A 19,866-nucleotide genomic window follows, 5' to 3' on the forward strand; every position below is an offset into this window, starting at 1 on the left:
GGCGGAGGGGGAGGGGGCAGGTTTTGCAGCTGGCGGGGCACTCCAGGCGGGAGTGGGCAGGCTGCACCCCTACTTCCCCCCCCATGCCCGGCCGGAGTGCCTGGCCAGCTGCAAACCTCCCAGCTCCGTCAGCCCCTAACCAGCTTCCCCGCCCCTGCCCCGCAACCCCCAAAGAGCTCTTTGCAAAAGAATGAAATCTGCGGGTTTCCCTTCTAAAAGGGAAAATCGGTGTTTTCTCTGATAAAAATGGGAAATCTGTGGTTTTCTCTGTTTTTCCGTGGGAAACAGAAAACCCAGATCCCTGTTGATGAGCCATCAAGTAGCTGGACCATGATCTTCAGACTGATAAGAACCCCTTGCATTCAGTGCCCTGAGTCATTCAAGGTTGTTGGTTGTAGCCGTGTTGGTCTAAGGCAGTAGTTCCGAACCTTGGGTCGTGATCCAAATGAGGGTTGCAGGGGCAATGCCAGCGGTGCTGCACGCAAAGGACGAGCTGTGCCGCGTGCCAGGAGCTCCCTTGTCCCCAGGCCGCCGCCGCCCTCCACTCCCAGCAGCGGGTAGTGGCAAAAGAGGTTGGGAACCACTGGTGTAAGGACATAGGTTGACCAGGTTCTTTGGGTAAATGTGATATATTTTATTAGACCAACTAAATAGTTGGAAAAAATGTTCTTTGCAAGCTTTCAGGAACAGACACCTTTCTTCAGGCAGAGGGAGAGTTTGCAGTTGTTTTGTGCTCTCCTGGATGAGATAGAAGCCAGTATGCAAGAATGCAGGTCAGTGAGAATGCAAATGCATGGCAGTGAGGGTCAGAGGAGGTAAGAGACAATGGGAGAGAGACAGGTGGTGCGGGGGAAGAGGGAATGGTGACCTGGTGATGGAATGTAGCTGGTAAATTGTAAAGAGGTTACTTGGGGTTATCAGATGGTAGGAAGGTTATAATGTGCCATAAATCCAATACCTACATTGAATCCATGATTTTTTGTATCCGGTAGATTGATGAAGTGAAGTTCTTAGGCTTGTCCGCAAAAGATGTTTTTTAAATTCCCTTCGAGGATGAGGAATCAGAACTCATGGTAGAGGTGATATCTTTTATTAGCTCAGCTAGATTTTTGCAAAAAAAAAAAATCTTTAATGGCAAGCTTTTGGGCACAAGCACCCTCTTCAGGCATAGGAGAAAAGATTATAAAAGTTTTCCTGGGTAGAAATGAAAGTTTATATTTCATAGGGGAGTTGAAGATGTGATAAAAGCCCCTGTTTGGAACAGTTCATTTTATATGCAGATTAGGCTCAGAGAAAAGTTGGAATAGTCTGTTTACATAAATGGTGTTTGGTGGTAAGGAGGATGTAGTTGTATTTCCTTCTGGTTATGTGACATGAAACACCATAACCAGAAGGAAATATAACTACATCCTACTTACCACCAACTTCAAGGATGCCTCTGCCCTACAGAAGAAGGAAAGGGCCAGGCTGGCCCTGTTTTGGCACTGTGCCAGAGGGGAGGTGGGCAGGCAGCCAGAGCTCGAGGTGTGGACCAAGTCCTGCTTCTCTCCACAGTGACTCCCGGCACTCTGACCTGGCACAGTGACCTCCTCACCCTGCTCAGTGTAGCCAATTGGATTGGCTGCTGCTGCTTGTTGGTTTTTCCCGCTCACACTCATTTCACCTGCCCCACAAGCCTTCCCCTGCCCCCACAGCCCATAATGAGCAACTTGTTGGTTCTGTTAGCTGCACCTGGTGGTAGCAACTAGTTATTACTAAGCCCCGGTTAAATACACGTGAAATAAAGGTGAACTAGATAGACTGACACACACTACCCTAGTTCGCCTTATATTTAAAACACGTACAATGAGGTTTAATTAAGGCAGCTTCCACCATTTTAAAAGTGTTCTAAAGTCACCTATGTGTATTAAGTGACACCTTTAGAATGCTTTAAATGGCGAAGATCATCACATGTATAGACATCCTTTGATCATGATTCCCCAGGAAATTTGCATGTTTGGTGGGGGTAGGCAGGAAGGGACCTCTGTTTCTGTAGCAGAGCTTTCTTCTTCACATTTCTTTACACCAAAACAATGGTGGCAGATGTATGCTCAATAGAATGAGGAGTGCATCTAGACCCCCTTCAGAATTTGGCTTGGGGCCTCTCATGTTCTCCCTGCATGTTGAATAGTATGATCAACTTCACTTCAGTATTCCACAATAGCTTCCTAATACCAGGAAGTTGTTCAGCTTTGGGATTACTGCATCATTTATCAGTAGAAGGTGGTAGGGGTTTTTCCCAGAGAAATTCATGAAAAACTGCCCTCTGGACATTTGCTATTGTATTCTGTTCTTAATGGTATTTAGGCTACAGGCTAGCCTTAGGATAGTCATTGCTTCCCATTGTTCCTAGTGAGAATGAAGCCCCAAGGTACTTTCAGGGGAAGATGTAGGACTCTGGGGCACTTAGGATGAATGAAGTGATGGCTCTCATAGCAAAGGGTAGCTTGTAACTGCTGTTAGTCTGAGAACAGTGATAAATGGTGGCCATTTTAAAAGAGATTTTTTTAAATGAATTTCTCTGAGGAAAACTATTCTTTATTCAACCCATGCAAGCTTTCAGTAATAAAGAAAAATAGGAGAGAGATAACTAACTGCTACATTGCATCTACACTCCTGCCAATTTTTACATAAACAAACAATATTTTAGATTTTCTTAAACCCAACTAAATTTACCTGAAAGAGTATTAACATGATTAAAAAACGTTGCCTTTACCTGTTGATCTTTTAGCTTATTCAAATTTTAAAGCTTTAAATTAATTCAGTAAGTGAAGAGTATTTGGAGGAAAATACTTTGCTTTAAGTAAAAAAAAACAAACAAAACAAAACAGAAAAAAAACCTCAGGTTCAGCTAGGCAGCTGCATCCAATACATCAATCACATCTTTAGATTATAATGTTTTTAGTACTTCCTATAATTTTTTATCTAGTCAAACTTATAAAAAAATAATGGATGTAGCTGTTAAAGCAGCTGGATGAGTTACTAATTTTAACATGAAAAGCTTTTTAAAATAATGTTTTGGATCCCACATGAACATTTTAAAGGCTTATGAATACAATATTTCACAACAGCTGAATATTTTGAGTTTGGATCTTGGCAGGTAAGAGGAAGAATTATATTTTTTTATAAAACTGTTGGTGGTATTCTAAGCACCTACAGCAATATGAAGAATGCTTGTTTTTGTAGTATAGAATAAACAGATGGTCTTATCTCATTCCACCATTTAAAAATGTACTTATATGTGATCTTTGTCTAGGTATCTTCTCTATTAGTAGTGAGAGGTAGTTAGCTGTGTTCGTGTGAAGTTAGACATATGGCAGGGGAGGGAGGCACCATATAGACTAACTTAGTGATGCCTTAGTGAGCCTTTTGGCTCCATGGGCCAGATGAGTGGTGTGGGGTTGGTCTGTGCGCTGGATCTATCACATGCTGGATTGGGCCCCAGTCCCACACACTATATTGTATCCATGGCCCTGACCTTGCACATGCTGGAGCAGGGCTGCCACCCCAGCCCTAACCCTGCATACACCAGGTTGGGCCCGCTGGCTTGGCAACAGTCTTGAGCCCATGCACAGGGCCATACAATCTGGCCCCAGGTGGTTTCAAAATTTGGCCACAGGAAGCAATGGCAACATTAATTGCCACCAATTCCCCACTGCCAAATTTCCAGATCCTTGGGGGACACTGTGGGCCAGGGATGGAGCAGTCCTGGACTAACTCATTCAAAGAAGTGTGCACTTTCATAGGAAACAGCCTTTGTCAGATGCTAATAATGGTCTTGTGGAGAGCAGGCAATTTACTTGAAATTTGAAATCCAGAGATGGTATTTCTGAGGTTTGAAATTGGAATTTCTGAGGTTTGAGGTCTGGGAGGCATATCTTAAGTATTGGATGAAAGCTCCACTAATTGCTTACTAAAGAACACAATAGGGTATTGTGCTGTTGGGCAGTTGAACCATCGTGAAAGTAGGTCCTATTACTGCCTTGTATAACTGTTGCCCTTTGTGATATGATTAGGATTGTCCCTTATCTCTTCCCTTACAGCAGGGGTAGGCAAAATGGTGGATCGGGCTGGTAGCTGGGCTCCATTTCCCAGCAGCCTCTGCCCACATGGCTGGGGCAGTCTCTATGGAGACCTCAGCCACAGCTGCACAGTGATAGTACAAGGCTTGGGTTGCCATGGAGACGAGCCCCACCCATGCTGGCAGGGTGTGCAACAGGGCAGGGCTGCTCTAGAGCCACTGGGATCTTGCGGCGGGAGCACCTTGGTCAGGGCCAGGGCAGAGTCGTGATCTGTAGCTTGCATGCAGCAGATCACAGCTCTGCTCTGGCTCGGGACGATGTTGTTGCTGCTGCAAGGAACCAGGGCAGAACCGCAATCTGTAGCCTGTATGGTCCAGGTAGGGGCACACAGGCAGCAGATAATGTCTGTGCCCCTGGTCTGGACCAAGCTGTCACCACTGCAAGGAGCTGGGGCAGAGCTGCTATTCATTGCCTGTGCGCCCCTGCCCTGAGCGTGCAGGCTGCAAATCGCAGCTCTGCCATGGCCCCGACCAAGCTGCTCCTGCTGCCAGATCCCAACAGCTACAGAGCAGTCCCCTGTCCTGCCCTGCCTTGCCAGTACAGCTGGAGCCGGTCTCCACGGCAACCCCAGCCTTGTGCTGTCACAGCACAGCTGGGGCTGGGGTCTCCATGGAGACCCATCCCAGCCATGTGGCTGGGGCTGCTGGGAAATGGAGTCCACTGCTGGCCAGATCTGGCCTGTGGGCCAGACTTTGCACGCTCTTGCCTTATAGCAAGGAAATCTAGTGATGGCATATAACCCATTGGCAAGTATAACTAACCAATTGCCTGTCAAGAAAGACGGGGGGTGGGAGGGCTGGGATGGAGTGCTGCCACCTAATGCCCCATGCTGCCGCTGTTCTGCCTCTTGCAGGGAGCAGGGTGGGGAGCACCCTCTGTCCAGTCCTCAGTGCAGCTTCAGAATCATGGCGGCGCTCCCCCATGCTTGGAGCACTCTGTTTGGCTGTTTCCATCAGCCAGCCAGAGTGCGAATAAAGCGTTATGGACAGACAGACTTCGGCTTTTATAATGTTAGAATGTTTCTGTGTACATAGAAACAAGCTTTAGTGCAGGGGCAGACAGTTATTTCAGCTGAAGGACTGCTTAACGATTTTTGGTGAGCTGTTGAGGGCCACAAAGATGGCCCTGCCCCTTGATAAGCGCCTTGTCTCCTGGTTGCCATCTTGAGACTAGAAGTCCTGCCCCCTAACCCCTGACCTTTGCCACCAGAATTACTCCTTTTGGGAAGGGGGTTTGCCATTTTGGAACTGGGAACTGGGAATCCCCCCAAATTACATACTAAAAATCAAACAGCCACAATAACATATTTTAATTTTATTAAAAAAAATATTTTTGTCCTGGTTTGTTTGCATTGTATATGGAGGTGATTGCATAATGGCTCAAAATGCAATCTTACTCTTGTATATTGTGGGAGGTGTGGAGGGGTGTTGGGGGTATGGGTGGGTGGGGTTTGTGGGGTCCTGTGGATGTGGGGTGTGGATGTAGGTGGGTAGGTATGAGGGTTTTCAGGGATGTGGGTGTGTATGGGATTTGTCGGGGGCTGTGGGGTGAGGTGCATGTGTGGTGGGGTGTGTGCACGTAGCAGTGAGCAGGGCTCCACTCAGAGGTGCATGGGTGTGCGTGTGTGGGGTTTGTGGGGGTATGAGGGAAAGTGTGGATGTGTGCAGTGTTTGTGGGGTGTGTGATTGTTTGTGGGGGAGGATTTGAGGGTATGGTGGGGTGTGCATGGGAGTCCCCTGTACATGCCCCTCTGAGCTGGTCAACACCTGCCACTGCCCGCAACAGCCTGTAACCCACGCACCTTGCGGCACCACCCTGCCACTGCCAACAGCACGTAGCCCCAGCCCACCCCAAGCCTGCTCCTCACTGCTTAGTCATGGCATGTTCTGCTGCCCCCTGGGCATACAGCAGGGTGGGGGCAGTTCTGTGGCTGTACTGCCTTTCTAGACAACCTAAGTGGTGGTGGTTCCTTCCAGCTGCCACCACCCCAGCCCTGTGGTACCAGCACAGATTCCATGGCTGCTCCAGGCTCACCCGTCTGGGATGAGCAGCAGTGGTAGCGGCCGGGCAGAAACTGTTGCTTAGCATGGGGGGAAAGTGGCCCATCCCCCTCGCCACTGCTGGGCAACAGTTTCTGCCAGGCCACCGTCACTGCTGCTTAGCTCGGACGGGTGAGTCTAGAGCAGCCGCGGGGTGTGCCAGGTCAGGGGGGCTGTAATCATGGTTTAAGAATACACTGGTTGTATTAAAATGCAGCTGTATTTGTGAGGTAACTATATGTTATATCACAGCATGGGCTATTGCATTTTTATGGAATGGTAGCTTGTTTTGTGTTTTTCTGGAATATAAAGAAACTGCTTGTAACAATGTGGCAACTTATTGCTGAGTATGTTTGACAAAGCACAGGACAGAGTGTGAATAAAGTGTTACAGACAGACAGACTAATACATATACATATACATATATATATATATAGAGAGAGAGAGAGAGTAGTCTGAATTAGATTTCTTTTTGTACACTGTGGTTAATTTTTCCTTCTCTTCCCTTCCCCTCTCTTGTGTAAGTTTTGGTTTATTTGATCCTCTGTCCTCCCTTTCTCCAAACTTGAGTCTGTCAGATCAGGTTAGAGATGTGTTTTCTGTATCATCTTAATTTGAATTTGGAAGAAAGGTGTTTGAGTTGGATACTGAATTCCTGACGAGGCCTTTCACTGACCATTATAAAATGGCATCATAGTTTTCCTTAACTGGCAGGCTTAACTGAAGTTAAGTAATGTTTTCCCATTTTCCTATTTCTGCCCAATTGAATTTCACTGGCCAATTCTTAATCTGTTTAATTTTTTATGAGCACAATTTCTGGTAGTAACAACATTTTAGGTTTTGGTTGCAGCAGATTAACATGATCCGCTAACATGGTCTTGTTGTCTAGGTTGGTTGGAATTATCAGGAGCTAAAGTTTCTACCTTGTTAGGAAGTTCTTCCTGATGGGTTTAATTTTGGAGTGGATTAGGGAGGGAAGCTTTTTCTTTTCTTTTTTCCTAATTAGTAACTGCTTTGTGATTCTTTTTTACCCTCAGTTTTTGTATTCAGGAAATAATGTGGGTAACTTCTGTTAGTCAGCTTCCTGTGTATATGTAAGATCTTACTATCTCTTAATAAATCAGCCTTTCTGGTGGTATTGGCTGGTTGTTTTTCTTTCTCCTTATAAACTCCTTAATTGCTACAAGAGAAATTTAGGTTGGACATTAGAAATAACTTTTTTTCACTCTGAGGGTAGTTAAGCATTGGGAGCAAGTTACCTAGAGAGGTGGTGGAATTTCTATCCTTGGAAGTTTCTAAAAGCAAGTTAGACTAACAGTTGTCTAGAAGCATGGAGAAATGTACACTTGGAGCAGTTTCAAAAGGGTAAGGTGAGTTGTTGTTATAGTTGTATGTACTGAACTGAATTAGGAAACTGAATTAGAAAAGCAGAAGAGGTGGAAGGGACCTCTGTTGGTCATCTAGTCTATCTCCCTGCTTGAGGCAGGATAATCTGTATTCAAACCAACCCAATACAAGTCCTTGTCTAACTTATTCCTAAAACTGTACAATCAACCCTGTAACATAACTGCAAGATGAGTTGCCCAAAGCCACCAAAGCTGTTCATATTTTTTTAAGCAGAGGTTTTATTCATGTTTCATGCCTAATGTGTTTTATGTGTAGATGCATGTCCATTACTTCGATTTTTATATTCAGATAATCATTTTATAAATGTAGCATAAGCATGGGGGAAACTTGTTTGTTTTGTTCTTACAGTAACAAAAACTTTTAAGAGAGCAGATGATTTTATTACACCAAAAACTGCAACTGTTGACCGAGATCACAAGTTTAGATGCAAGTTCTTGGACTGTTCAAAATCATTCCGCAAAGCCAAGCTGTTGCATTATCACATTAAATATTTTCATGGAATAGAGAAGACACCAGAACCACAACAGAGCCCGATAAAAAGAAATATTCAAACAAGAGGTTCTTTGGCCTCTGAAAAAGTGAATCAGGAAATGTCAAATAGAAGGACTACATCTCGTTCATTTTGTAAGTATGTTGCCTATCTCTTCATTTTTAAAGATCATTCTAGCAGCTAGAATAAAAAGAAAAAGATGATGGAAATCACTCCATTTGCTTGATAGATATGAAGCATAGAGGGCCACTTTGGGTCATCGTCTTGTTCTTCTTTCAGCATCTCATTGAAATTGAGAGATCTTATTTAGAAATCTAAATAAAATGTTACATTTGGACCAGATCACTTAGATTTGAGTTTAATTATCTAATCACTGAGTTGATGCAGTCTTCCAGGAACTGGTCAGATTCCTTCATGAATTAATTTATCCTAGTGGCTCTCTTGCCCACTTCTGATATCTTATTTCAGTATTAAACCTTTATCTTGTTTTTTTAAGGAAAATGAAACTGCATTGATGAAAATATTTCATTTAGTTTTGCTTCTCAATAGGGACCCCTGTCCCTTCCCTTCTGAAAGAGTTATTTGTGAAGGACAAAGTGTATTTTTCATCAACCACTCTAATTGTCATTTCTCTCTCATTCATGTTTCTGGACTAATTTCAGAAGAGGGAATAAAGCTGATTAAAATCCAAGCACATCTTGCTTGCTTTTATATTGCTTTTGGAGCTTCTGGCAAGGGTCCTAGTATGTGCAAGTACAGGTATAGGAGTTGAGTGCTTGTGAACAAATTTCACATACTATAACTGAGAAGAGGGAAAGATCATAAAGGACTAGAAAAATTCTGGGTTGCTTTTTTGCGCTTTCCAAAATTCTGAATCTTATTGGTTGCAATCTGCTTTATATTTTTGTTTACTTCACTGCCTTACTTTCTTCAACCATGCTCACTGGAATTGCATATATTATTTCAGATATTAATACTTGTGGCCAATTTTTATACTGCAGTTTGCTACAAACATAATTTGTATATACTATTCTGGTTTTAGCTCATATACTGTATTTACCTGAATCCAAGACAACTTTGCATTTAAGATGACCCCCCAGTAATTAGATTCTAGACATGCAGAATTTATAAATTTGTTATAATTTTCCATTTTTAGAATCCTGATTTTTGGAGGACCAAAAGTCTGCACCTGACCAAAGTCTGCAGTATGCTTGCTTGACTTTGAGTGTTTGGGAGGTGAGGACTGTTGGACCCACTTTTTTGGGATCCCAGGTGCTGGGGGAGGATGCATGATGAAGGGCTGCAGTTGAGTAGGGAGTGAGGACACAGCTGGTTGTAAGAAAGATAGCTTTTATTGACCAAGCAGTGCAAGAGAGCTCATTGCCAACAAAAGCGGAGAAGTGTTGGGGCGTGGGGGAGGCAGGGGCGCAGTATACTTCTGGCTTTGTAACCAGAGTAGTCAGTTACAGCAGGTTATGAAGGGAGGTGTCTGAGGACTGGTGCATTGTGGGGTGCTTGGAGGACTGACCAGACTGGCATCGTGGAACGTTTGACACGTACATGTAAGGTTGAAATTGTTCACAGTAAACTGGCTTAAAGAGTAATTGATATTTCTGGGTACACTCTTGAACCATTTCAGGCAGATTTAAACCAGTTTAACAGGCATGTGCATTTGTCATGTGTACATCTAAATCATATTTAAACCAACTTAAGTGTTATGTGTATACACTTGAAATAAGAGCACAAATGCGAACAGCTATTGCAATGCTCTGCAAATCCTTGTCCTCATTTACCTAATGGAGAGTAAGTTTGTCTGTCCTGACCCTTAAAGATAATCCACTGCAACTGTATAGAAAATAATGAGCACTTAGCACTTCTGCAGATAAAGTCAAGTGTCTGATTGGACAGCCAGAAAGTGAAGAATACGTTAGTAGCGACTTAACAAAATGTTGATCTTCAGCTACTTGATAAGTGTCATAAAGAAAGAGAAAAAGATAGCAGTGAGTTGCATTCATTGGTCTTAACCATAGAAGACTCCCCTCCCCTCCACCTCTCCTCTGCAGTATCCTGGCTTGTTCTCAGTGCATCTTCCATCTTCTGCAATAAACTCTTAATTCACAATTATTGTAGACCAGGGATAGGCAACCCCCAACACGTGCCAATTAGCAGCGCACGGAAACATTTCCCTTGGCAGGCCAGGAAGGTGTGCCAAGGAAAATGTAAAAAAAAAAAAAAAAAAAAATTAAGTTGCTGCTCCGGGCTCTACAAAGTAGTGAGAGCTCCCAGCGCCATGGCAGACACCAGGGGCCAGGTCAGAAGAACACAGGTAGGGATTCAGGGATGCTGCTTGCGTTCTGCTGACCCCGCCCCCATGTCTGTGGTGGTACATGAGGGAACTTGCAAATCAAAGGAACTGCCATGCACCCCATTCCTGCCGATTTTGCAGGTTCCCCGTGAACCCTCCTCCCCGCCACTGCTTGCTTCTGATCCACGTGGAGGCGAAAACTTCAGTTTTTGCCGGTCAGCAACAAACAGCAGGGCTGCAAGGGCCCCATGGCCAATCAGCAGCAAGCGGCAAAAACAACACCATATATAAAACTGAGGTTTTTGCCTCCCTGCAGAACAGGAGTGAGGGCAATCAACGGTGTGGGAGCACACAGGGGAACCTTAAAGATTAAAGTAGCTGCTGCATAGCCTGCTCTCTCTGTTGCCTTGGTAGCTAATTAGGGGAGGTGCTGGGGGGACTTGGGGAGCCAGAGCCACCCCAAAACATGCCCTAGCCCCCCCATAGCCATCCTTCCCAGTGCTGCCTCTTCTCAGGCCCCGCATCACCTGTCCTGTGTGGCTGAGCCTGCCCCACTCCTGCCTGCAGTACAGTTCCATCGGGAAGAGGCTAGTCAGCCCCAGTCTCACCAATCAGGGTAACTCGTGGCAGGGGGCACACTGCCCCCAATTTCTGCTAAGGCTGCTGGCAGGGGCCCAAGCAGGTTATGCTGCGCTGCTGGCCAGGGTTGGGGCCTGAGCCCAACCACCATGCCACGCAGCAAGCCAGCCCTTGGCACTGCCTCTATACCCACCTGTCTGCCTGCGTTGTTGCGGGGAAGGGGAAGGGCACAAACTGTAGTGGTGGTGGCTGCTGCCTCATGGGCCTGGTACTTGCACTGCTCACCTGTGTGCCTGCATTGGAGGGTGGGGAGGTGACGGGGCGCAGCCAGGTTCTGGCAGCAGCTTCTCATAGCTTCTTCCTTCTCTTTCCTTTCCCCCCTCTTTCTCTTTTCCTTTCTTCCCCCTCGTCTCTCTTTCCTCTTTTCTTTCCTTTCCCCCTCTCTCTCTTCCCTCTTCCCCCCCTTCCCTCTTTTTCTTCTTCTTTCATCACACCATGCTTAACAAAAAAAGAATACAAAACAACGAAGGTAGCATACGAAGTTTTATTTATTGTCACCAGGTTTAGAATTTTTAGAAAACCTGATATTTACTATTAAAAATATGATTATTTAACTATATTAATATGCAGTGTGTCCTGCCTTGTACCCCCCTGTGAAGAAATCCTCCTCTGTCTGTCTCTGTTTGGGTCAATTCAGCTAGCCCCCCCTCTTACAAAATGCTACTACTTGGTCCAGCCTGGTCACCTAGGTGACTGATCTAGGTAAATTCCTAAGGGAGGGGGGAGCTTGCTCCCTTCCTCCGGTGGGCATTTCGAAAAGCCACAAACAAAGTGCCAGCCCTTGGTTTTGTATTTCTGGCATACTGGCACTCCAGGACCTTACAAGGTAGACATTGCGTTTTTTTCAACACTGCGGCCAAAAACCCTTGCTGTAGACCATGAAATGTAGATCTGAACTATGACTGTCTCTCTGCAAATATCTGTTTTCTTTATGCATATCAGTGTGGATTCCACTGTAGGTGCAAATGGATATAGTGCATATGGTCATTTCGATAGCAGCGTCTTCCTTTTGCTGTGCCCTTGCAAGGCTCTTTATACTCTGAGTGCATACAGTTTGAGATTGCCATGACCCTCCCTCAGTTTCTTCTTAACACCAAGGTCCACAAAATGAAACCTGCTAAGAATCTGACCTGCTAATCTTCCTTGAGAAACAGATTTACGTCAGAGTAGTTACATTTTATGAAGAAATCCTTCTTTTCCTGTTTGTAAATTCTTCTCACTTGGATGTTTGAAGCAGGCAAGGGGGAGGACAGCTATGATGTTACTGAGCAAGGGGCTTCATGCCAAGCATTTATTGTTTTAAACCAAGTTTCGCTTGTAACAGACTGTTTTCAGTAAGGCTAGCTAATTTAGTAGCTTCTGTCTGGGACAGTGTCTTATCCCTGATAATAATATAATATGCAAACCTTTTTTTCTCTGGGACTCTAAGTTAAATAACTTCAGGCTCCAATTTCACTTGTATAAATAATTGTTGCACATCACCTCAGACCTAGAGGAGAATTCTGCTCTCAAGGATTCCGCAGGATCGTTCTCAGTGAGTTCCCTTCTGAGGAGATGCCAGACTATAGGCAGTGAGATGAAGAAGGAAATTGGGTACCTACCTACTCTATTAAAATCATCTTAGATTCCACTTATATGGTTCACCCTTGCATTGAGGCTGTTGATACAGTTGGTTTGGCAACCGCTGTGGCAGTGGCGGTAGCCGACTGGCAGTGGTCTGTGCGCTCATTTCTCTAACATACAGCACAGTAGCAGATATCTTCTTTGGCAGTCCCTTCGCAGTTGAGGATGATTGTCTTATCTGTGTGTCCAGAGATGGCTGATGAGGCCTTTCTGAGCTTGACACACTCTACTTCAGCTCAGACATATGTTTCCATGTAGGGCGGGTGGTGCTGGATTCTTGATTTGGTCCACAGCATGCAGTTTCTGCTGCTCTTGCTTTTCCATCTCCTGCTTTTGTCATGAGGTTTCAAAGTACTGATCCCTGCAACAGGTTCTTCCTCCATTTGCTGCAGTCTAGGCAATAGTATTCCACAGGTTAACATCGATGCTGCATTTTTTTAAGCGGGTCTTGAGGACATCTCTTAAATGCTTTCTCTGACCTCCTCTTGAGTTGTACGTCTTGGTTGAGCTGGGAGAATAAAACTTGCTTTGGGAGCCTGGAGTTGGATATCCAGATGACATGACTGGCCCAGCAAACTTGATAGCAGCTGATTGTTGCCTCAATACTCATGGTGTTTGTTTACAGGAGGATGTTAACATGGTGTATCTGGCTTCCCACTGAATTCGGAGGATCCAGGCAGCATTGATGGTACTTCTCCAACAACTTTAGATATCTCTTGTATGTTGTCCATGTCTCAGCTCCATACAGCAAGTTGGGGATCACAACTGGTTAATAAACCGTGAGCTTGGTTTCGGAACTGATGTTGCAGTCTTTGAACACTCATTTCTTCAGGCTGTGCTTACACATTTGAGGCGTTGTTGGATTTCTTTGTTGATGTTAGCCTTCTGCAAGAGCTGGCTTCCAAGGTACGGGAAATACTTAGCATTCTCCAGTCTCACTGTGGATCTGGATCAATGGAGCTGGGGACTGTTCATTAGGAGCTTGTTGCTGAAGTTACTTAAGTTTTGTGAATGTTAAGCGTCAGTCCCATTTTCTTGTATGCCTCGGTAAAGACGTCATCGATTGCCTGAAGCTCTGCTTTTGAGTGAGCACACACTATAGCATCATCAGTGTCCTGGAGCTCAGTGATTCAGGTCAGGGTGGTCTTAGTTTTGGCTCTGAGTCGTCTGAGGCTAAACAGCTTACCATCTGTTTGGAAGTTTAGCTCCACTCTGCCAGGGCTCGTGTGCCTGCGATGAGCCTGAGGATGAGTGGGGTCGGCTGTAGGCACTGCTGATGGTGGGTGTGGAGGGGCCAGGCTGGGCTGCGGGGCAGGGCCCTTCCCAGCTGGCTGCAGCTTCATGAGCAGGCATTTTTCAAGGGATGCCTTGGATCTAAAAAGGTTGGGAACCACTGAATTAAGACTAGATCATCCCCTTTGGCCAGTACCAGCTCCAGCAACGCTTAACCTCTTGTCGATCTATGGGCCGACAAGAGGTAAAGCGTTGCTGGACCTGGTCCTGGCCAAAGGGGATGACCTAGTCAGCAACCTAAGAATCGATGGAAAGCTGGGTGATAGTGACCATGAGCTGATCACTTTTACTATCCATTGCAAAGCTGGCAAGTCAGTCAGCAACACAGAAGTCTTCGACTTCAGGACATCTGACTTTGACAAGCTCAGGAGGCTCGTTGTCAAGGCCCTAAGGGACCATGACTCGACAGGAAGAGGAGTCCAAGAGGAGTGGTTGCTCCTCAAGGGAGCGATCCTGACAGCACAAGGGATTTCCATCCCATCTCAGAGGAAGGGTAGCAAAAGGGCACAGCAACCCCCTTGGCTCAGCAGGGAACTTGAGGACCTCCTATGCCTCAAAAGAGAGACTTATAAAGGCTGGAAAGCTGGAATTACCACCAAGCAGGAGTACTCAGCAGTGGTCTGTACCTGCAGGGAGTGGATCAGGAAAGCCAGTGCCACAACCAAGCTCCATCTGGCTTCACATATCAAGGATAACAAAAAGTCCTTTTTCAGATATGTAGGGAGTCGGGGGAAGCAAGGGTAACATTGGACCCCGGCTGAACCAAATGAGACAGCTGGTAACCAACACCCAGGAAAAGGCCAGTGTGCTTAATGGGTACTTTGCGTCGGTCTTTCGTCAGTCCAATGGGACCGCCCTGCCTAGCAAGACACAGGATGGCCAGGGTAAGGGTGTATTTATACCCAGCATTGGTGTTGATCCTAGTAAAGGATCACCTTGAGAGGCTGGACACCTTCAAGTCCTCTGGTCCCGACAGATTACACCCTAGAGCACTCAAGGAGCTGGCAGGTATCGTAGCTCAACCATTGGCAAAAATATTTGAAAACTCATGGCACTCAGGTGAACTACCTGAGGACTGGAAGAAGGCCAGGTACTCATCTTCAAGAAGGGCCGGAAAGTAGATCCCAGGAATTACAAGTCAATCAGTTTGACCTCAATTCCCAGTAAAATTCTGGAGAAAATTATCGAGGAGACTCTTCTGGATAAGCTGGCTGAGGGAAACATCCTGAGGGACACTAAATTTTGGGGCATGGCGTCCACACCTGAGGACAGGCTAGTGATCCAGGCTGACATGGATAAACTTAGTAAGTGGGCGGATACAAACCTGATGATGTTCAATGCCGAGAAATGTAAGGTACTCCACCTCGGGGCGGGGGGGAAACCTGCAGCATACTTACAGGCTCGGCAGTGCTACGCTTGCTAGCACCAATTCTGAAAGAGACTTGGGGGTCATGATTGACCACAAGATGAACATGAGCCACCAATGTGATGTCGCAGCTGGTAAAGCAAACAAAACCCTAATTTGCCTCCATAGATGCTTCTCAGGTAAATCTCAGGATGTCATCCTCCCGCTGTACTCGGCCTTGGTGAGGATGTAGCTGGAGTACTGCATCCAGTTCTGGGCTCCGCAATTCAAAAAGGATGTTGAGAAGCTTGAGAGAGTCCAGAGGAGAGCCATGCACATGGTCAGGAGGCAAGAGAATAGGCCTTATGAAGAGAGGCTGAGAGCCATGGGACTCTTCATTCTGGAAAAGCACAGGCTCAGGGGGGACCTGGTGGCTGCTTATAAGTACATAAGGGGTGTACATCAGGACCTGGGAGAACATCTGTTCACCAGAGCTCCCCAAGGAAAAATAAGGACCAACGGTCATAAATTCCTCCAAGACCATTTTGGGTTGGACATAAGAAAACATTTCTTTACTGTCTGAGCCCCCAAGACCTGGAATAAACTCCCTGCAGAAGTGGTGCAGACTCCTACTCTGGAGTCATTCTAGAAATGCTTGGATGCTTATCTTGCTGGTATCCTTTGACCCTAGCTAACTTCCTGCCCCTGGGGCAGGGGGCTAGACTTGATGATCTTCGAGGTCCCTTCCAGCCCTAATGTCTATGAAATCTGTGACTGCCCCTGAGCCTGCATGCACTCAGACTCTGCCCCGCAGAAGTGGTGCAGACTCCTACTCTGGAGTCATTCTAGAAATGCTTGGATGCTTATCTTGCTGGTATCCTTTGACCCTAGCTAACTTCCTGCCCCTGGGGCAGGGGGCTAGACTTGATGATCTTCGAGGTCCCTTCCAGCCCTAATGTCTATGAAATCTGTGACTGCCCCTGAGCCTGCATGCACTCAGACTCTGCCCCTGAGCCTGCGTGCCCGTGCACCGCCACACTGCCCCCCAACCCACCCCATACCAGCGCATTCCCGTGCTCCAGTCCTGCGATGCGGCTCGGAGCTGTGTGGTGCGGGGGCAGGAAAGCAGGGAACTGGCTGGGGGTGGGGCGGGGCTGGGCTGCTTAAGCCTGCTGAGGCTCCCCCTGGGTCCTACTGCCCCTGACTCCTGTCAGCTTTGACCGCAGCTAGGAGCAAATAAATATTAATTTACTAAATTTGGAGGGGGGGCGGGGCTCCGTAGGCCAGATAGAATGGCCTGGTGGGCTGGATCTGGCCTGTGGGCTGTATTTTGCCTGCCCCTCCCCTAAACCCATACTGAGATTCTGGGAGGAGCTCTTCAGCAAGTGTAAGGAGATGATTTGGGCAGTTCTTGCTATGATCTTTCCTTTGGTGGACAGCAAAGCAATCCCTCTATAGTTTCAACAGTTGGACCTCTCTCCTTTCTTGAAGATTGTCACAATCATAGCATCCCTGAAGTTGTCTGGGATTTCCTTATCATTCCAGATCCTTAAGATGAAGATGAGAACGCTTGTCCACAACAGAGTCTTGATTGAGAAGGTCTTCAGGATGCTTCTTCCAATGGGCATTGATGGCTCCCCTTTCCTTGATCAGGTCTCATTCATCCTCAGGTCTCAAGGGGGTTGGTCCCCAACTGCCAGGACTGTAGATGGCTTTGGTGGCACTAAAGAAGTCACATATATTGTAGATATCTGCGAGATATTGAATTTCCTTAGCTTTGTAATCTTGCCATTTGTTCGTCATATTGCAAGTCCTCCTTTGAGCCTCTGCTTTGGTTTGTTGGAGATTCAGTTTCTTCTGTTTGGAGTTGGTGTCATTTACCAAGCACAGAAGGCCTTGAGCATACGATCAATCAACTCTTGGATCTCCTAGTCATTCTCATCAAACCCGTCTTGATGTTTCCTGGTAGAGCATCCAGATGTCTCTTCGAAAGTGGCCTTGAGGGGGCCCCACTCGCTGCTGACCCTCTCCACATTCCCATTGATGCTGATTGGAATTCACCAGTTCTCTCTTGAAGCAGTGGTGGAAGAAGTCTTGCTTGCTTGGTTCCTTGAGTCCTTCAACATTGATCTTCCGTTGACATTGCTTCTGCTGCAGCCATCGTTTGAGAGCCAGCTTGAGTAACATAACTGATTGGATGAGTTGGTGATCAGGCCAGTGATCATCAGCTCCTAGCATAGCTCGGGTGATGCGGATATCTTTGTGACCCTGGGCATGGATGATGACATAAACAGGTGCCAATACTTAGATCGTGGATGTTGCCACAATGTCTTAAGCCTGTTTTTCTGGTGTAACAAGTGGTGTTGGTGATGGTGAGTCCATGTTCCATGCATTTGACCAAGAGGAGGATGCCACTGGAGTTGACCTTTCCTACTCCTTCTGTTCTGGACATTAGAGTTTCTTTTGACTTTGTCATTGAAATCACCAAGAAAAATAAGTCTTTTCCCCTCTGGAACATCAGAAAGGACGTAGTCAAGGTTAGTATAGAATTTCTTCTAGTTTTCATCAGTGGCGTCAAGAGTCAGGGCATACACACTGATGATGGTGGCATATTGGCTCTGCACCAGCTGAAGACGGAGAGTCATGAGTCGCGCATTAATTTTGATAGGGAACTAATTGAGTTGGTTTAGGAGTTAATTTTTAATGGCAAAACCAGCTCTGTGAAGCCAACACTCTCCTTTGTTTACCCATCCAGAAGAAGTTATGGCTGTCTCCATGTTCTCTGAGCTGCCCATCTCTCACTTACCAGGTCTTGCTCAATGCAGCTACATTGATTGTTGCCACCTGGGTTTTTGAGCCACTATTGCAGTGCAGTGCTCTAGGTGTTCACGATGATGGTGCGTCACCATCACTATGATGGCGTATTTTCGATTGTAGCAAAGGTGATCCCACTGAACGTGGTTATCAGAAAGAACTATAAAATACTGTATTAGGCTATGTTTAGGGCATCTTTTATAGCCCTTCCCCATGTGGGGTGAACAGAGCAGATCCAGAAGAGGGCTGCTCCATCACAGTTACAGGTGCCGAATTGCACTCCTGTCTTGTCCAAATGCTAGATGACCTTCTTGTAAATGCCACGTACCACCAGTTCATGACTAGGAGCTTTCATACCTCACAATTCTGGTCCTGTTGCCATTAGCTGGTCACCAAAGGACTTGAGGAATGTGCTGGAAAAGCTGTTTTCATGATGTCTTTTATTGTGAAGAAGCTGCTGCACATCTTTTTTTGACAGAATGGGACCTTGAACCAATGGTGAGGTGACCAAGACGCCTCAGGATCTTGTTCCACTGCAGCCTTTGTCCACCTTCACAGCCGCTGATGTTCTAACATCTTCTTCTGCCTGTTCTACTGCTGGGGACGTGTTAGACCCATGGCTGGGAACTGGGTAGGCTTATTATAATGGTGACCTGTACTTGTCACATCACAGCACTGTCAAAGGATAAATGTGGCTTTTCAGGAGGGAAACAATCACCATCTGCTGTCTTCACTACATCCTGATGGTGCTGGATCTGCTTGGTCTGCGACTGCTTATTTATCAGACTTACCCCTGCTTATTTCACAGATAACCCTCTCTGAAGGTCATTCCACTGTACACCACCTCGGGACACACTGGGTAGTAGTACAGCTCTGCCCCACATTATTTGGGCATTTTATTGGGTAGGAAAAGGTGCAAAATCAAAGCCAGAGTTTTTACCATACATTTTTTTGTTTGGTTCTTTCCTCCCACAGAAAATTGTTAGTTCCACAAGGGACAGTTTTAGCAGTTCTCTTTGGGAACTGTCAGTCAACATCCAGAAAGTTGAGAGAGCATTTCTGATCCCTTCATCTGATAGAATTTCTTTTGTTGTTAGTCCACTCATCTGCATGAGGGTTGTCCACCCCAACAAGTTATGAAGGAGCCAGATCCTCAACCTTCCTTCTCGTCCCTTGTTTTCTCTGGAAAAGCTGTGTGTCAACTGTTTCAGGGTATCATTTCAGATTTCTGGATCCTTTAAATCAGTGGTCACCAACCAGTCAATCGATCCTGGAAACTCAGAGTCAGTCTGAGGCTGGGGCAGGCTGAGCCCCGTCCCTCCAGCCCAGCAGGTGGGGAGGGAAGGGTCGGGGGATTGAAGCCCCCATAGTGAGGGAGGGAGCAAGGCAGAGGCAGGAGGAAGGGGTCAGGTAAGTGTGGGCCCCGGTGGGGTGAGAGGACCGAGCCGGAGCGGGGTGCACCCCTGGAGGGCACAGGGGACATATGCCCCCTCATCTGCACGCGGAGCAGGGCAGGCTACTGCTGTGGGTTGGGGCAGGTGCCATGCCAGGCTCTTCATGCTGTGCTTGGGGTGGGCTGCTGTGCTGGGAGGAGGGTGTTGGGTGGCTACAATCCCCCCATAGCGACTCCCACCCCAAGCGTAGCTGAGCTGAGCCCCCCTTTTCCCTCCCCCCCCATGGGAACGAGCCTGGTGCGGCTCTGGCCCTAGCCCGCAGTGGCAGCCTGCGCCCCAATCTGTATACAGGGATGTTGAGGGAGTCTGCTGCGTGGGGGGGCTACCGCTGCTGGG

At 46.6% G+C, this 19,866-nt stretch overlaps 1 protein-coding gene across 8 annotated transcripts in view; it reads left to right on the forward strand.

Moving 5' to 3' along the window:
• PHF20 (PHD finger protein 20) overlaps positions 1-19,866 on the forward strand; it is a 204,453-nt gene that overhangs the window by 75,115 nt on the left and 109,472 nt on the right. For 6 of the 8 annotated variants that reach the window (XM_006032917.3, XM_006032916.3, XM_025214657.1 and 3 more), the window contains one exon: positions 7,916-8,191. The exons of the other annotated variants lie outside the window; for them this stretch is intronic. In XM_006032917.3, the coding sequence (XP_006032979.1) occupies positions 7,916-8,191 (276 nt within the window). The remainder of the gene's footprint in view (positions 1-7,915; positions 8,192-19,866) is intronic. 8 annotated transcript variants of the gene reach the window in all.

This window comes from Alligator sinensis, unplaced genomic scaffold (assembly GCF_000455745.1).
Source record: "Alligator sinensis unplaced genomic scaffold, ASM45574v1 scaffold249_1, whole genome shotgun sequence".
NCBI classification, from domain to species: Eukaryota; Metazoa; Chordata; order Crocodylia; family Alligatoridae; genus Alligator; species Alligator sinensis.